This window comes from Vidua macroura, chromosome 14 (assembly GCF_024509145.1).
Source record: "Vidua macroura isolate BioBank_ID:100142 chromosome 14, ASM2450914v1, whole genome shotgun sequence".
In the NCBI taxonomy this organism is placed as follows: Eukaryota; Metazoa; Chordata; class Aves; order Passeriformes; family Viduidae; genus Vidua; species Vidua macroura.
Genome location: NC_071584.1, coordinates 20,831,841 through 20,847,706, shown reverse-complemented (window position 1 = coordinate 20,847,706; position 15,866 = coordinate 20,831,841). Strand labels below are relative to the sequence as shown.

The following is a 15,866-nucleotide window of genomic DNA, read 5'->3' as shown; positions in this document are numbered from 1 at the left end:
AGAAGGTCCTGGAAGGTCTGGCACGGTCCCAAGGCAGAGGCAGTCCGTGTTGCAATGCTGCAGACATTACCCCTGGTGAAGGTCTGTGCAGGAGTTATGATGGGCCGTGTAGCTGAGTAAGGGACAAAGAAAAACCTCCATTATTACAAAGAACTACATTTAAAACGAGGACAGGCTGAAGAACCAAGTCTGATGCTTTCTCAGGAGAGTCATGGGATGGAAAAGTAGCAAGACAAAGGCCTTCCTCCATACAAGGAACACTCTTTGAAGAACTCAGAGTCCTTTAAAGATGAGATGAGAAAAGAATATCAGGGTGACTCATTTGGTCTAAATGTCCTACTTCAGCTATGCTAACTGCCAAATACTGTCTCCATAGTGAATATTTACTTTGAGATTAGAACAAAATAGTAAAAGACACAGATAAAAGACTTCTCTCAAAGGGTACACAGGTAAGGTAAGAGACAGCATTTCTTTTTGGGTTGTCATGACCTGTTCAGGGGTAAGGCCAGGTCCAGTTTGAGAATTAAAAATCATTATCTTGAAATAAAAGTTCTACAACTGCTCCTAATGCCATTACTTACTTAAGACTCTTCTGATGCAACAGAGTACAAATTTGGCTAACAATTGCACTACTCACACTCACAGCTGCACCTTTGAATTCTGCCACCAGGAAAACCCAGTTCAATAACCCACTTCACTATCAGCCTCCTGTATTACTGACATTTTATCTTCATTTCCTCCAGCCACATTATTCTTAGACCTGAGTCTGGCAAACAGACCCAGGTCTGCAGGCTGTTTCCTGGACTGAGATGTTGTGTGCCCACACAGTGAGAAGGATCTCCCCAGACCCCTCCAAAGGTCACAGTTCAGTACCTAGAGCTCAGGTGATTCAGCAGTGTTACTGCTACTGCTCCTGATGGATGTCCAAGTGATGATGATGATGATGATGATGATGAGCCTTCTCTTCCCTCTTTATAAGGGGAAACATTAAATTCCTCTGCTGCTCAGGACTCCTGTGATGATTTGCACGTTCAGTCATGAGCCACTGTGGCAATAAGGGCCACATCAACTGCTGAGGGAGTAAGAAAAGAAATCAACTAAACCATATGAGGGGGCTCTGATCTCATTTGCAGACAAGTAAATATTGAGTAAATCTTGGATTTTGGTGGAATTACTCTGGATTTGCACTGGCTGAGCCCGAACCTGAGTCAGGCCCAGCCTGTGCTCAGGTGAGCTCATTAAATACCTCCCAACCCCCGTGACTCTGCTGGGAGCACTCGTGTTTAAAGTTAATCTCGTGCTTAAAGGCTTTAAAATGACTCCAAGTCATTTTTAGTTCTGAACAATATGTAAAGTTCAAAAACCTCTCACAATTCTCTGATTTCAAACACAGTTCTCCTCCCCCTTCTTCTTTCCTTTTCTGCTCTAAAATGCAGGAATACACATGCATTAACATAACGAAATGAGCGTGCAGGGCTAATAGGGCTGATTTAGTCTGGAAGGAAAGGATATAATTAGAGTGCCAAGTGACAGTGCTCTCAGTGGTGGCACGATGCTCGGAGCACCAAGGGACATTCTGTGTTGCAGCATAAAGGCTCCACATTTCTGCTGGTGGCACAAGTGCCAGTGCAGAGCAGGTGAAGACGCAGCCTCCACGCCGTGTGCTTCACCATCCTCCCTCTGCCTCACCCCAGGACTGGCTCTGCCACTCACTCCACTGCTGGGCATGAAGGTAACAAGCCATTGTCAAGGGCAACCACAAAGCTGCTTGTTCCACATTAGCATCCTTAACATTTTCTATCTAATCAGATTTCCTGTTGGTTGAGGAAAGCTGCCTTTCCTCGTTACCAGCTGCTATCCCAGATTTCCCTCTCCCCATCCCCAATACGTATTTTGCCATGCTTGTCTGCTTCTCTGTGTAAAAAGGTTATGTATGCCTGGAGGGAGACTAAATGTTACCCAAAAAAAAAAAAAAAAAAAATAGAAAAAGGCAAAAAAAAAAAAATCCCACATGAAAACAGAACTATGGGCGAGTGTCCAAGACTCTCGACTGTGTGACTGTGACTAACCAATGGGTGCTTTTAAAAAACATTTCTCTCATTTTATTCCCTTCCCTGGATGTAATAATACAACTCAAATTAGTTTTCCAGGAGCTGACTCCTTTTTATGTAACCATGTTTTATACAGATAGCAGCAGCAGCTTATGTTTAAACTATTTAAGAGAACAAATAGCTGCAAAATGTACTTCAGATGGCCCTTCTCCTGCTAGCAGTGTACTCCTGCCTTGAGGGAAGACACAAAATCACTCTGTGTTTTGCTGCTGCGTGGATGCAATTGTAAACAATGCCCAATGCCCACAGGAGTAGCATGCAGGTAAGGATGTCAGCTGTGCTTGTTTTACTGCCTTTCAGAGACCCACGACACTGCAAACTGTGCGATGACTTTGAGCAAACACAGCTGGGAGGATGCAGAACGAAGCAGCAGTTCAGCTCTTACCACAGCCCCGGGTTTCCAGAGCCTCAGGGAGGGCAGCACCCCTCCTGAGCTGCAGCCCAGGCTGGCAGCATCCCCTGCTGGCACGGGGCCCAGCTGGCAACTCCCAGGTTTGGGCAGAGCTCATCGTTGTGATGCCCGACTGTTCTCCTTCCTCCCTCTCCCACCGCTGGCTGCAGCTGCTGGGCCAAGGACCCGCTCTGTGTCCTCCAGGCTGGTACCAAAGAACTGCCCTGGACCTGCTTTCCTGAGGTGCATTTGGGGCACGTGGGTGTGGTGAGTAAGGTGATGCTGTAAGCAGGCAAGGAGGTGTGGGGAAAAGACCAGGAAACCAAGGCAGATGAATTTAGGAAACATGGATCTCATTTTCTCATTCCCACTTTTGCTCTTAGAAACAGGCCCAAGAGATGAGAACTGATGGACCACCAGGCTCAGACACCAGCGTGACATGGCATTTAAACCTCTCAGCAAATAGCAGAACACTCCCCAAACACCCCTACCAAAAGCCTGGAAAATCTTTTACCCGGTGTCATCCTACCTGCCTAGGGAGTCTGAATCCTGAAGTGATAAATGAGGCTCCCCAGGCACTACCCCTGTATGAAAGTGGTTAAAAGGTGCAGAGAAATCCATCATCTAAACAAGAGAGTTGCAAAGTTAGAAACATGCAGGCTTTACTCTGAGTTCCCATGCCATTATTCAGCAGATTGAAAAGGTGCATTTTTGTACTCCCTGTGGAGTCTTCCAAGTCTGCAATTTTCCATAAAACTTCCATTATGACATTTTACTTGGAGAACTTTGCTAACAGCTTCCCAGTTGTCATACTTCCCAGTACCTTCAAAAATGTGTAATTGATGTCATAGTAACAAGTTTAAACATTCCTTTTCCTTTATCCTAACAGCACAACTGAGCTGCTAACTGCAGGGCTCACACTGGAAGGGATTTCTGCTAGGACTTGTTTCAGCCACTGCATTAACTTCGATGGACTGTGGCAGGGTTTGCATGGAAAGCACAGTTCAGATCACCTCACAACCAAAATTTTTCAAGCTTCATGCCAACAAACCACTGAGGATGGCACACATCTTTCAGTGGGTCTAATACCACTTTCCAAGCAATTCACTGATTCTGAAGAAAAAGATAAATGCAGCCCAGGCAACCTGAGCTACAGCAGAGGCTAAAAGGATTCCTGATCAGATGTTCTCCCTCCCGTGCTAGAGACAACATCTTTCAGAGAAACACACACAGAAATCACACCAACAAAGAGCGTCACCCCTCTGAATTCCCACCCCCTCAGGTGGTCACAGGACAAGCCAGTGTGGCCATGGCTTCTTGTGCCTGTCCTGGAGGAGAGGAGGAGGGACACACAAGGAGGAGACATTCACCCCTGTGCACGACAACAGAAGATGGCAGGAGAAGATGGCAAGCCTTCCTCTCAGAGCCAAAGGTTTTCCCTGGGAAGGAACACCAGTGCCGTATGCCATGGAGGAGGGGGTGACACAGCTGCTGCTGGAGCCACGCTGCAGATTCGTGGAGAACCCAAGAAGAACAACTCTTGGCTTCCAGGGAGCACCAGGGCCACACTGATGCTTCCCTCAGAGCCTGCACTGTGCCAGCCTTTCCCACAGATCCCGAATTCCCCAAGGCTGAACCGAACCGTGTCCCGCGGGGGCTCTGGAGAGAAAAGGCCCAGCACGGCTCTGCTTTCCTTGCTCCTCTTGGACAGGCCACGGGGTGTGAGCTGGCGATTCCTCCACTGAAATGACCAGCACAGCTAAGAGTAGTCTTCTGCAGGATCCAGCTCCCAGTGCAGGCTCCACTGAAACAAGCACAGGCTTCTGCTGGAGCTCCCCAGCACACGGAGGAGTCGCGCAGCGTGCCAGGGAGGGCAGGTGTAGGGCCCAGCCTTCTCTCATGCCTCGTGGCTGTGGAATCTTCCTGCTCACCACGCAGCCGTGCTCAGCACCTGCAGAGGCTCAGCTGCCATCACCTTCCTAGAGGAGCCTGTCAGGAACAGTTCTGGGCTCCGGATTTACTCATGAACAACGCAAGCCCTGGCAAGAGATCCATGACGTCTGCTAAGCCAGAGGAGTGCTACAGGATTCACCTGTCCTTCATCTTTACTGAGTCATGAAATCACAACTTCTATCAAGTCAGCCCCAGAACTGAGAGGACAATTGGACTTCCTTCAAACCCCGACTTTAACTTTTAACATCATCACTGCAACACAAAACCTCTCCCCGAGGCTTAAACCAGAATGTGTGTCAGAGTCAGTGTTTCTGGTGAGATGATAAATGCTATTTAAAAAAAATACTTTTATTTTAAAAGACACAAATCTCCCAGAGGTGGTACAAAGAACAGTCATGCAAAATTTGGAGAATGTAACAGAAGAAAGCAATTGACTGAAATATTTTGGGCTAACAGTGACAGCTCAGGAACTGATGCCCATCATTTTAGAGAGAAAAATGCAAGTGATTTGTAATAAGAACTCCAACCTGCTCACTCTGCTGTTCCTGCAGACTCGATTGTGGCAAAATCCAGCCCTGAATATTTCATCTTAAAACACTTCTACCAGCAGTAGCATTATTTGTCTTGGCAGATACTGGAGCTTATGCAAAAAGTACAAGGCTTACCACGTGGAATATGAAGCAGTAATGCAAAACACATATGAAACAATAAGAGAAAGTATTAAAAAATAAAATTTATAATAGCTTCATCTTATGCACACTAGACAAACGAGATATACCTCATTGGCAATTTCATATCAGCAAACCCAGCATGAGGAGAGACCATACCTGTGCTTCATCTGAAAAGGAAAACAATCTACTTTTTGTTTTTTCTGCTGTGCATGCATTCCATTTCCCAAAATGCAACCAGGCGTGCATCACATACAAACTCCATCCTGCTTCACCCCAGAACAGCTGCCATGAGCATTCTCTAGCACTGTGCAGAAGCGAGGTGCTGGGGACAAGCCGAATCTGAGCCTGAGTGCCAGACCTGGAGCAGAGTGCAGCCTCAGGAATTACTGCAAAGAACCGCCTGGGAACTGATGCCGTTTGAGTAGCAAGCAGCTTTTGGCAGCCAAAAAAAAAGGGCAGTGTGTAATGGTGAGAACTGAAACAAACAAACTTTATTTGAGAAAAGCAGCGTCACTTGTGTCCTGGAATGATCCCGTGAGTGGCTCAGGTTGCAGTGTCCTGTGGGAGCACCAGACACTGACAGGCAAGCAAAGGGACACGGCTCCCGCCCCCACACAGGCTGGGGACACACAGCACACCCGGGGACACACATGGAGAAAGAAACCAAACAAACAGAACATGGACCCGAAGTGCCACAAACCTTCCGGCTCTGTGTTCTCTTTGAGGTGCACTTGCTTCAGTGGGCAGCAGAAGATTTCGTGACACTTAGCACGAAAAGGGGACTCTTTTTTCTTTAATTCCGCAGATTGGATGGAATCTTGCCGTAACATAATGTACTCCTGAGTGCCAGGGGGAGCGTCATCCATAACTGTGGTCACCACATAACAAAATGAACTCCGGTTAGAGCCCGAGGAAAGCAATCCCGAGAATCACATCAGCTACATAACGTCAGGGTGGGGAAGGACAGAGGGGAAGAAAGGTTCATAGGAAGGAAAATAAACTTTAAAGTGTAAATATCTTAGTCATGGTGGTAGAAGGGTGGGAAAATACATTTATAAACAATGCTTCTCACAAAGCTCAACACTTCATCCCGTTTCATGCAGCTTTGATAAACAGCAGAAGAACACCCCGCTCTGAGAAGCAGCACAGCTCCCTCCTACATCTGCTTTATTCCCCCCCAGCACCGCTATCCCTTCTGCATGCAGATCGGGAGAAAAGCAAACCAAACGTGCTGTTAGGGCCTGGCCACACTGCCCTGACCCCAGGGAGCAATCCCTGCACACCTGCAGGTACCTGCTCCCCAAAGCACAAGGACACGCCTTTATCAGGGTATGGAATTACAGCCCCTTCCTCAGAGCAGGGCTAAGCCTGTGACATTTGACTGCACCATCACTTTCACTGCACAGACGTGCAGATGTACAAAGAGAAAGCACATGAATCCTTCTGATGGCTTTCTTGTACAACAGCAAGTAGATCTGAAAGCTGATCTTATAAATCAATACTGCCATTAATAACATAAAGGATACGCAGTCTGAAATGTTTCTGAATGGGGTCAGGCTATTAAATGACAAAAGATAAAATATATAGCATAAAGAAAGTTCCAGCTACCTCAACGTATTACATTACCAGAATGAATTGAAACACTTTTCCACTATCTAAAAAATGAAGCATTAATAACAGAGATAGTGAGATTCCTCAGCTCACAGCTTTAGGCACAGATCATCTCACATGAACAAAAATTTGCTGCTTTTTCACAAGACAGCCTCCAACCACCAATTGTTATTTATAGTGTAACAGAGATATAAAACCATACCCAAAACCAAACTTGCATTCCCCAACCCTATGTGAAAAAAACAAAAATTAAAAAAAAAAATCCAAGAATTTCAGTAATGAGAGAAGTAACTACTGACAGGCTAGTCTAAAACATGCACTAGCATGCACTAGGTAAATTTATTTGGTTCTCAAACTGTTGTCCATTAATTCTAACAATTTAACTGCTTCCTAAATATCTGCCAACACATGGACATCTTAAAAACCATCAGATTTAACCATGGACCCCCTCAAACAAATATTACCCCAGTGCATTCTCAAGCACTGGATTTTTTCTCTGGCAGGAGTCATATGTGGGTGATAAATTCAACTTGACAGTTGTTCTGTTCACAGTGGGCACTCACCTTCTCTCAGGACCTCATTAACCCTCCAGAGCAACCTTGGCTGTTGTTGCTCCATTAGACTACACCCAGCACCAGCAATACACACTAATAATCTCTATAAAGTGTGAGTCTCTATAATCTCTATTAAAAGGGATGCATGATCAAGTAGGAAAGCACAAGTGTTCAAAAAGCAGCAGCAGGTCAGTGGAGCACAGGTCAGGGCTGCCATTTCATCACACCTGAGCAGTGCCAGTGTCCCTCTGGCTGGTGGAGGGCTAGGCTGTGCTCAGGAACACACTGAGAGCCCCAGTTACTGCTGGCAGCAATTACCAGGAGCCAACACCCAAGATAAGCCAAGGACCAAGAGGGCCTGAAGGGTCAGTCCTCAAAACTCTTGGTTATGGAAGCTCAGAGCACGCAGCACCTGCAATCCAGCAGCAAGGACGGATCCCACCTGTCACCTGCTGGCCAACAGCTGCCTGATCCTTATGCAGGCCCCTGTGCCATCTCAGGCAAGCTGAGGAGCAGAAGACACAACCAGCCCTTCACCAGTCCCCTACACACCCCATCCCCACCTGCACAGATCCACTGAAATGTGCACACAGCCCAGCAGGACCCACACCTTCAGCGGGTGACCAACACCGCAGAGCCAGCAAAAGCACAGCAGGCCAGCAGGTGACAGGCAGTGAGTGCTGGCTCTGGGGGCAGCCTTGTCCTCACACCTGGAGCACACCCCAAGGAGCACGGACCCACGCAGCCCTGGGCTGGAATGATGCAGGGGTAGCTGAACTGGTGTCCGTGCTCTGAAGGAACTGCTCAGCCTTTCCCTGCCATGATGAACGGCCTCAGGTCAGGCTGAGAATTTACTGCAGGATGAGGAACAGCCCCTGTCCCTGCTGCGTCCTTTTCCTGCTCTGATGACAGCCAGACACCCTCGTGGAGCCACTGACATCACAGCTGCAGGACCTCCAGCGTGGGCCCCACAAACCAACCAACCAGGCTCCAACCACATGGAATCTAGTGCAGAAAGCTTTAAAAACCTGGTGGCAGCCGTTTCTGATGACTGAAGATCACCAGTGCACAACCATGAGAAGATCATTATCAAAGAACTGTGAAGCAGCACTTTGGAAAAGGGAGAAGTATCACCAGGCATCTGCTATGGGTTTGCCAGTGGGAGAAAACCCACACTTAGGAAAGAATCACATGCACACCAGAGCAGGAGAGGAACCACACGTTTTTGGGAAGTCACCGAGGTCTGCAGCAGTGATTAACTGAGGAGCAGAGGACAGGGTTTGCACTCAGCTGCTTGCCCAGTGCAGCCTCTGCCTGCAGTGCCTGGCTCTGTGACAGCCCCGTGCAGGGCACAGAGCCTGGGCAGCACCGGAGCCAGCCCGAGCTCAGAAGGGAGCCCGGAGCCACAGCCCCAGCCCAGCACTGCTGCTGCCCTCAGTCACACAGAACTGACCCCTCTGGGCACAGCTGCCCTTGCCTGGCACCTTCCTGAAGGCACGTGTGGCACCGTGCTGCCAGCCTCCACCATCCACCTCTGTCTCTGCTGTTGTATTTCAGCTGCTCTTCCCTCTTCCCTTCCATCCTGATGCACTCCCCATCCTCAGGGGTAGGACACACTGGAGCTCTACACTCCCATCTTCCCACAGGACTGAGAGTGTCATGGACACAGGTCATTAACTGACTGCTAAAGAACTTGTATATTCTCAGATGAAAGTGATAAATAACTTTAAGAAAATGAATCCTACATAGCTTTAAGAAAATGAATCCTTTTTTCTTCCCCTACAATTTGATGGAGACCAAACCCACAGCAACTGAGAGGAATTTGCTTAGCAGTGAATATAAAATAACTGCAGTAACTATTATGTTTCCTAATCAAAACATTCAGCTTGCTAAATATCACCCTGTAGCACATTCTTTAGCTCAAATAAAATAATAATAATTACATTAATAAAAACTTGCTGTCAACAAGCCAGTAGGGAAAAAAAAATTCTTCTTCCTGTAAGCTTTACTGAGAGAAAGCAATCTTTAGGATGGCTGCTGGCACCAGGATGTTTTTCAAGATAAATTCAAACATGTTTACTTTATATAAACACACCAGCTAAACAGTCTGCTGGTTTGTGTCTTTCTTTTATGTCCAACTGCATTTCAGTCCCATCCAGAATTGCCAGAAACCATAACATCAACCCTGTCCATAGGCCTTGGCTCGGGTTCCAGCTGAATAATCTTTGATGTAATCCAGAGTTTAATAAAGCTGTTAGGAAGTATCTTTCCCCCTGGTTTTACATAGAGAGGCTTCTGCTCTGCTAGCTACAGGCTATAGCAACCATAGGGTAAATAAAATCCAGGCAAAGCAAATCCTCCTGCTCCCGTTGGACTATTGTTCTTGTGTCTATGGCACAATTTAAACAAAAAAAAATTATACTTCCATGGATCCATCCACTCCTTGAATGAACCTTTCAGGTCATTACCTGAAACATTAACTTTCCTCAGTTCCCAGGATGCTTACACTTGCAACAAATTCATTTTGCTGGCATTTTGGAAGGGCTGGAGTCGTGTCTCTACACACGAGGCGTTCAAGCCACAGAGAGCATTAGAGCACCTCTGAAATCCTGCGTCCCCAAAGTGAAGGAAATCCCTTCTCCTTGGCACAGGGCAGGAAAAAAACCCATTCCCTCAGCACGATTTTTTGGAATAATGAGAGCAGCAGCCAATGCTCCCCAGTGTCACCTCCCCAGTGTCACTGTCACCCCCCCAGTGTCACCTCCCCAGTGTCACCTCCCCAGTGTCACCTCCCCAGTGTCACTGTCACCCCCCCAGTGTCACCTCCCCAGTGCCACCTCCTCAGTGTCACCCCCCCAGTGCCACCTCCAGGACACAGACCAGCGATGCTCCCTGAGCACCTCCCTCACCCACACAAAGGCAATAAAGGTCACAAATGAGGTTACCCAGGCCCTGGGGCTGTTTAGAGCTATGCAGGAATTATTCCTTTTTTTCCTTTTAGGGGAAAACATTGGGCTATCGAGTTGCTTTCAGCTCCTTACAGGCACAAGTCTAAAAAAAAACCTCTCTAAAATAACTTGTTTCAAGTGACTGCGTGTAGGACAGGGAAGGGCAGGAAAGTTGGGTATTTTGCTGTATTTTTCCTAGTTGAGACAGCTGATGAAAAATCTCTCAGGTCTACGGGCAGTAAAAATTCTCTTTGCTTCTTTTCAGCACTGTTTTGTTTCCCTCCTAGTTTCTTCCAGTTGAAGGTGTGATTTTTTTGTCAGCCACCTGCACAATGTAATGAACTCAGAGCACAACAATACTTACAAGTTAATTGAAAAAAAAAATCTATTCTGGGGCTGTAAAACACTCAGATCCTCTCAAGGACAACACAGTCTATCCAAACCATTTCACATTAAGCTTTGCCAAAATCTTGATGAAGTATTCTTACCAAACAGCCCTGGCACTTCTGCATCACCCAGAAATCTTATTTTCAGCTTGCAGCTGTGTGCTCCCAACTTCGAAGTCTGGTTGACTCTGACTTGCAGTTTTCACAATGAAGACAGATATTACAGGAAGCACAAGCAGCCAATTCTCTAATTTTTATTCACAGCAAGCCATTTCTGGAGTCCCTCATTTTGCACCACTCCTTCCTCCCCAGTACACCCCCAAACCCAGGCACCACACCAGCTTATTTCAAACTGAAAGAAACAAACCAGCAAAAATACCTTGTGAAAGACACAAATTTCTTTAGATGATTTTCCAGAATTAAAAGTAGGCTCAGAATGAGCTCTCATTACATCTGGAAGCTGCTGCTGGATGGGGTCTGTGACAGGGAGGGCTGCCAGGGACAGCCCAGCTCCTTCACTCTCACAGGAACAGCGCTGGCTCTTTTGTTCTCAAACCAGTTCTGTGAATTTCCTCTATGGCAACTATTTCCTGTGCTTAGTTCTGACCTGATATTAAAGGACAGCTTTATGGCATGCATGAATAGAGCATGATTTTGAGATGGGCAGTAAGTGTCTCCAAGATCTCAGACACTCAGGGAAGCAATCCCCTTGCCCAGCAGAGGGCTTTTAGTACTTGAACTAGTGAGTTCTCAAGCTGCTGATCTCAATTAGACTGCAGCCAGTTATTGGAACTGGAGGTTTTAGGGATTCAACAGGGTCTGGCTGTGAGTGCCCTTCTGTGTCTGGTGGGACAGGGAGGGTAACCTCCTACTTGTGGCACACTATCACAGGAATATTTAAAATTCACCAGTGATGTCTAAGGAATGCTTCCTGTGGTCAGGGCAAGGTCCCAGCTGCTGCTGTGACTGCTGTGTGAGGCAGAGAGTCACCAACACTTCCACAGGCAGCTGCAGCCTGGGCACCAACACTTCCATCCCACACAGATCCCGCGTGTGTCCGTGGCCCCAGCAGCACCCCAACAGCCCCAAACTGATCAACGCCTGCAGCACAAGCACCCCAAAGATTCCTGCCAGCTCCTGAACCGACCTGGGGGGCTCATTCCTTGGGCAGCAAACAGAAATCCCCCTTGCACGGTCTGCATGAGGAGTGGAATGTCCCAGTCCTGACCCCAGGGCTTGGCCAAGCCCTGCACAGCTGGAGGGTCACCATGCCCACCAGGGCAGGGTCACCGTGGCCTGGGCAGGGTCACCATGGCCAGGGCAGGGTCACCATGGTCTGTGGAGGGTCACCATGGCCTGGGCAGGGTCACCATGCCCAGCAGGGCAGGGTCAGCATGGCCAGGGCAGGGTCAGCATGGCCTGGGCAGGGTCACCATGGCCCACCAGTGGCACCCCTGCACCATCAGGTCAGGGTCACCACCCAGTGCCACCCTGCACCACCAGTGCACAGGAACCTGCGGTGAACCCCAGCTCAGGGAAGAAATGCTGGTGTCTGCTCCAGATCAGGAGGCTGAAGGACAGCTCTATTAAAACTATATTCCATTAATATACTATTTAAAGAGATACTATCCCATTCTACATACTCACTTCTTACTCACCTCTCTAACTAACTCAAACTGTGACTCTGCTGAGAGCCCAGCACAGCTGGACCCCACTGGGCACTGACCCCACACAACCTTCACCAGAATCCAGCCCAGCAATCCCTGCAGGTGAACAATCTCCACACCACATTCCACATGGGGAAACAAAGGGGCAGAGAGAAAGATTGTTTTCTCTTCTTCTCTCAGTGCTTCTCCAGGAAATCCTGAGAGACAGAACTGTGTCTCTCTGTCCAGAGAATGGGAATGTCACAGTGCACAAACCCCACTGGAGGCTGCTGCAGCTCCCACGCAGCTGGGCTTCTCCTGCCCAGGACAGAGCTGCTCCCTGCTTCAGGGGGATCACTCACAGCTCCTGCACAGTCCCTGCTGAGACACCTGATGAAATCCTTACTGGAGAACCAGGAACCAAGTGAGCCAAAATGATATGGCTGACACCTACTTTAGGCAAAACATTTCATTGCTGGATTAATTCTTAAGGTTTGCACAGCTCCATCTTCATTCTTACATCAAAGAATTTCTCTGATGATTTTAGATAGTGATTTATTTTCTGATTTGAAACTACTTTCCATTGTGAAATATCTTTATAGTTAATAAGTGACTGCCTTGTGATCAAAATTGAAAGCTGACAGCTCTTTCCACCATGTTTCCTCCAACATATGTAAAAATTTCTTAACCTTTTGATCTGCTGAAAAATTCTGAAATATGCTCTCTTTGGGCCAACACATAGAATAATTTTTTTCAGATCTTCCAAAAATATTTGCACAGAACACTCCCCCTTGACCTAAAAGAGTAATTGGATTAACAGCTAGCAGTAACAGGCTGTTATCCTCTGCAAAGACTAGCCCAGATAAGGCTGCACTTAGATCCTCGTGGATAATAAAGACAAAGACGTACGACATCAAAACTTTGTTGCTAAATGCCGCTCAGAATGCATCTCCTCTTTCCCCTGTGCAGGTGGCAGCAGGATTTCTGCAGAGAGCCTGATCCCCCAGCTGCCCCAGGGCCCTGAGCCAGCAGCCAGCCCCGGCCGGGCTGTGCAGGGCTGCAGCTGAACCAGGAGCTCGCTGTGCCCCCGTGCAGGGACAGCGCTGCAGGGCCACGTGCACACGGGAGCCACTCCTCGGGGACACCTGCAGCCTTGAGCTCCTGCCTGGAGAGAGCTTCTATCCTGTGCAGCCCCGCTCTGATATTCACTGGGGATTTGCTGACTGTGCAGGTGGGCAGCGATGCAGCTGCAGCGAGTCCAAGGATAAAGGATCAGGAGCCCAAGGGGTGCTGTGCTCCAGCCCTGCAGGGAGCAGTAAGGGAAGGAGCAGCAGAGCCAGCAGGTCAGTGCCTCGTCCCAAGGCTGGCGTCACCAGCAGAGCGCTGCTTCCGTGGAGGTTTGGGCTGGAGTTAGGAAACAGCAGAAGGGCTGCTGGGCAGTGCCATCAGCTGCCCAGCGACACGGTGGGACCACAGCCCCGAGGGATTGCGGGGATGTGAAGTGCAGATGTGGCACCTGAGGTGAACTCGGCAGTGCTGTGTGAGCAGCTAGGAACTGTGGCAGTGCTGGGGAAGTGGCCGGGCTCCACGGCCTGAGTCTCTTCCTCCCTGAACAGCTGTGTGACTGTGGGAGCTGGGTTTGGGAGAGCTGCACTTGGCAGGCAGGGCTGTCACCTCCTGCACCCGAGCTGTGAGGGACAGAGCCAGGCTCCAGCTCACCAGGGGCCAAGGAACAGCCCCAGTTTACTAAGGAGCAGCCCATGGTGCAGACCCAGCAGCTTTCCCTTCCCAGCCATCAGCAGCTGTGGGTTTGCTATGCCACACGTGCCCACTCTCATTTGAGCTCTACAGCTCAGCTCACTGCTTTGCTGTGCTTGCCCCTGAATGAAAGAATGGATGAATGAAGGAATGGATGAATGAATGAATGAATGAATGAATGAACAAATGAATGAACGAATGAATTAACGAACATTTCTTCTCGGCCTGTTCTGAGTGCTTTCCTGCTTTTCCCATCTGCTAAAACAAATGCAAGCTGGCTGCTTTCCAAACAGGTGGGCTGGGGCATGCAGCACAGCAGACGAGACAGTAACTCACAGGGTGCTATTCCTTTTTGTGGAGCGTGAGCTTGGGAAGCAACAGGCACTGGGAGCACTGGGAGCACAGCAGTGTGGAACTGGGGACACTGCATGGCACCGGGGCTGGCTCAAGGGAGGGCACTGGGCAGCAGGACCTGCTTGGCCAGCTGCAGAAGATAAACCACCCAAACTGCACAGCCACCAAGGATTTGGCCCTTAGGATAAAGCTGTGGCTGCCACAGCAGCTGCTGGAGCAGACATTTCTCTTTCTGCTCCAACCACACAGGACAGGAGCACCATGGAACACAGGGGGAGATGGACAGCAACTCCAGATGGAAATATGAGCCTCACCCACCCCTGTCTGCCAGAAAACCCACTCTGACCAGCTCACAGTAAATTTAAACATCACTGTGACAATTTGTGTCACAACAGTGAACTTACGGTCTTCACTGACAAAGTTTGGGAGAAAAAGCAAAGAACGTCGCTGTCTCTAAGAGAACATCCTTGGAGTGTGGTGAAAATCAGGCATGCAGATGAGAAGGTGCCAGGAGACCTGCTAGAAAGGCCCGGGATGAGTGGGAAGCTAGCAGATCTGAGAGCTTTGGACAGCTTTAGTTTGCTGCTTATGAAATATCAGAATACTCTTGTGCATCATAACTTTAATGAGAATTTAATTATTAACGTAGCCCTATTTGGAGCTAGGAGAATAGTTTCAAATTATAAGGGAAGTAGAGATAGGTGCCTTTTTTCTTCCTATTTATAGAGCATTATTGTCAACAGCTGGGCTACAAAAAGAGACAAACTTCCCTAGTGTTGGGAAGGAAAAAAAAAAATCAAGCCAACAAAAACACAAAGAACTGAAAAAAAATCAGAATCTTCCAGGAAGAGCAAAACAAGGAAAAGTAGCCTGAAAATGGCAACAAAATCATCAAAGAATAGACTGCATCCCTCCTGGAAGTCTGGAAGTCTGAGTGCTGCCTCTGGGGAGCAGGAGATGAGCTCCAGCCTGGAAGTCTGCTCAGAGGCTGGCACTGAAAGTTGCAGCTCTTGGGCATTTCTCTTGGAAGAAGCAGACAAGAACAGAAGCACCATTCATAAAAGGACAGGTGACACCTCCCAGTTATTTGCCCCATTTACTGAGGATTAACAAAAGAAAGGATGCAAGAAATCGAGTGCTTTAAAATTCACTCTCATTAGAGGAAGAGCTGTTCAGAGAAATGGCCTCAGAGGAAATTTTTCAAAGCGAAGCACAGAAAACTCATCAGCAGAAGCCAAAAGCCTGGGTGTGCCATGGACAGGTGCAGAGAGTGTTCTCACAACCCTGGGAAGCAGCAGAACCCTGGACCCTGCTCTGCTTCAGCACCCCACCCAAAGAGCTATGCACACAGAGGCTGAACAGCAGAGAAGTCCTTTCAGAGAAAAAAAAAAAAAAAAAAAAAAAAGGACAATTTAACCTGAAATTAACATTACTCTTCATTTTAAGGTTGGAAATTATTTTTAACAGGTTAAAGATTAGGCTT

General features: G+C 48.1%; 1 protein-coding gene across 3 annotated transcripts in view; it reads right to left on the bottom strand.

Annotated features, from left to right (window-relative positions):
• The window catches only part of FGF13 (fibroblast growth factor 13), a 209,341-nt gene that overhangs the window by 85,349 nt on the left and 108,126 nt on the right, over window positions 1–15,866 (bottom strand). For 2 of the 3 annotated variants that reach the window (XM_053990294.1, XM_053990295.1), the window contains exon 2: window positions 5,827–5,994. The exons of the other annotated variant lie outside the window; for it this stretch is intronic. In XM_053990294.1, coding sequence (XP_053846269.1) covers window positions 5,827–5,994 — 168 coding nt within the window. The remainder of the gene's footprint in view (window positions 1–5,826; window positions 5,995–15,866) is intronic. 3 annotated transcript variants of the gene reach the window in all.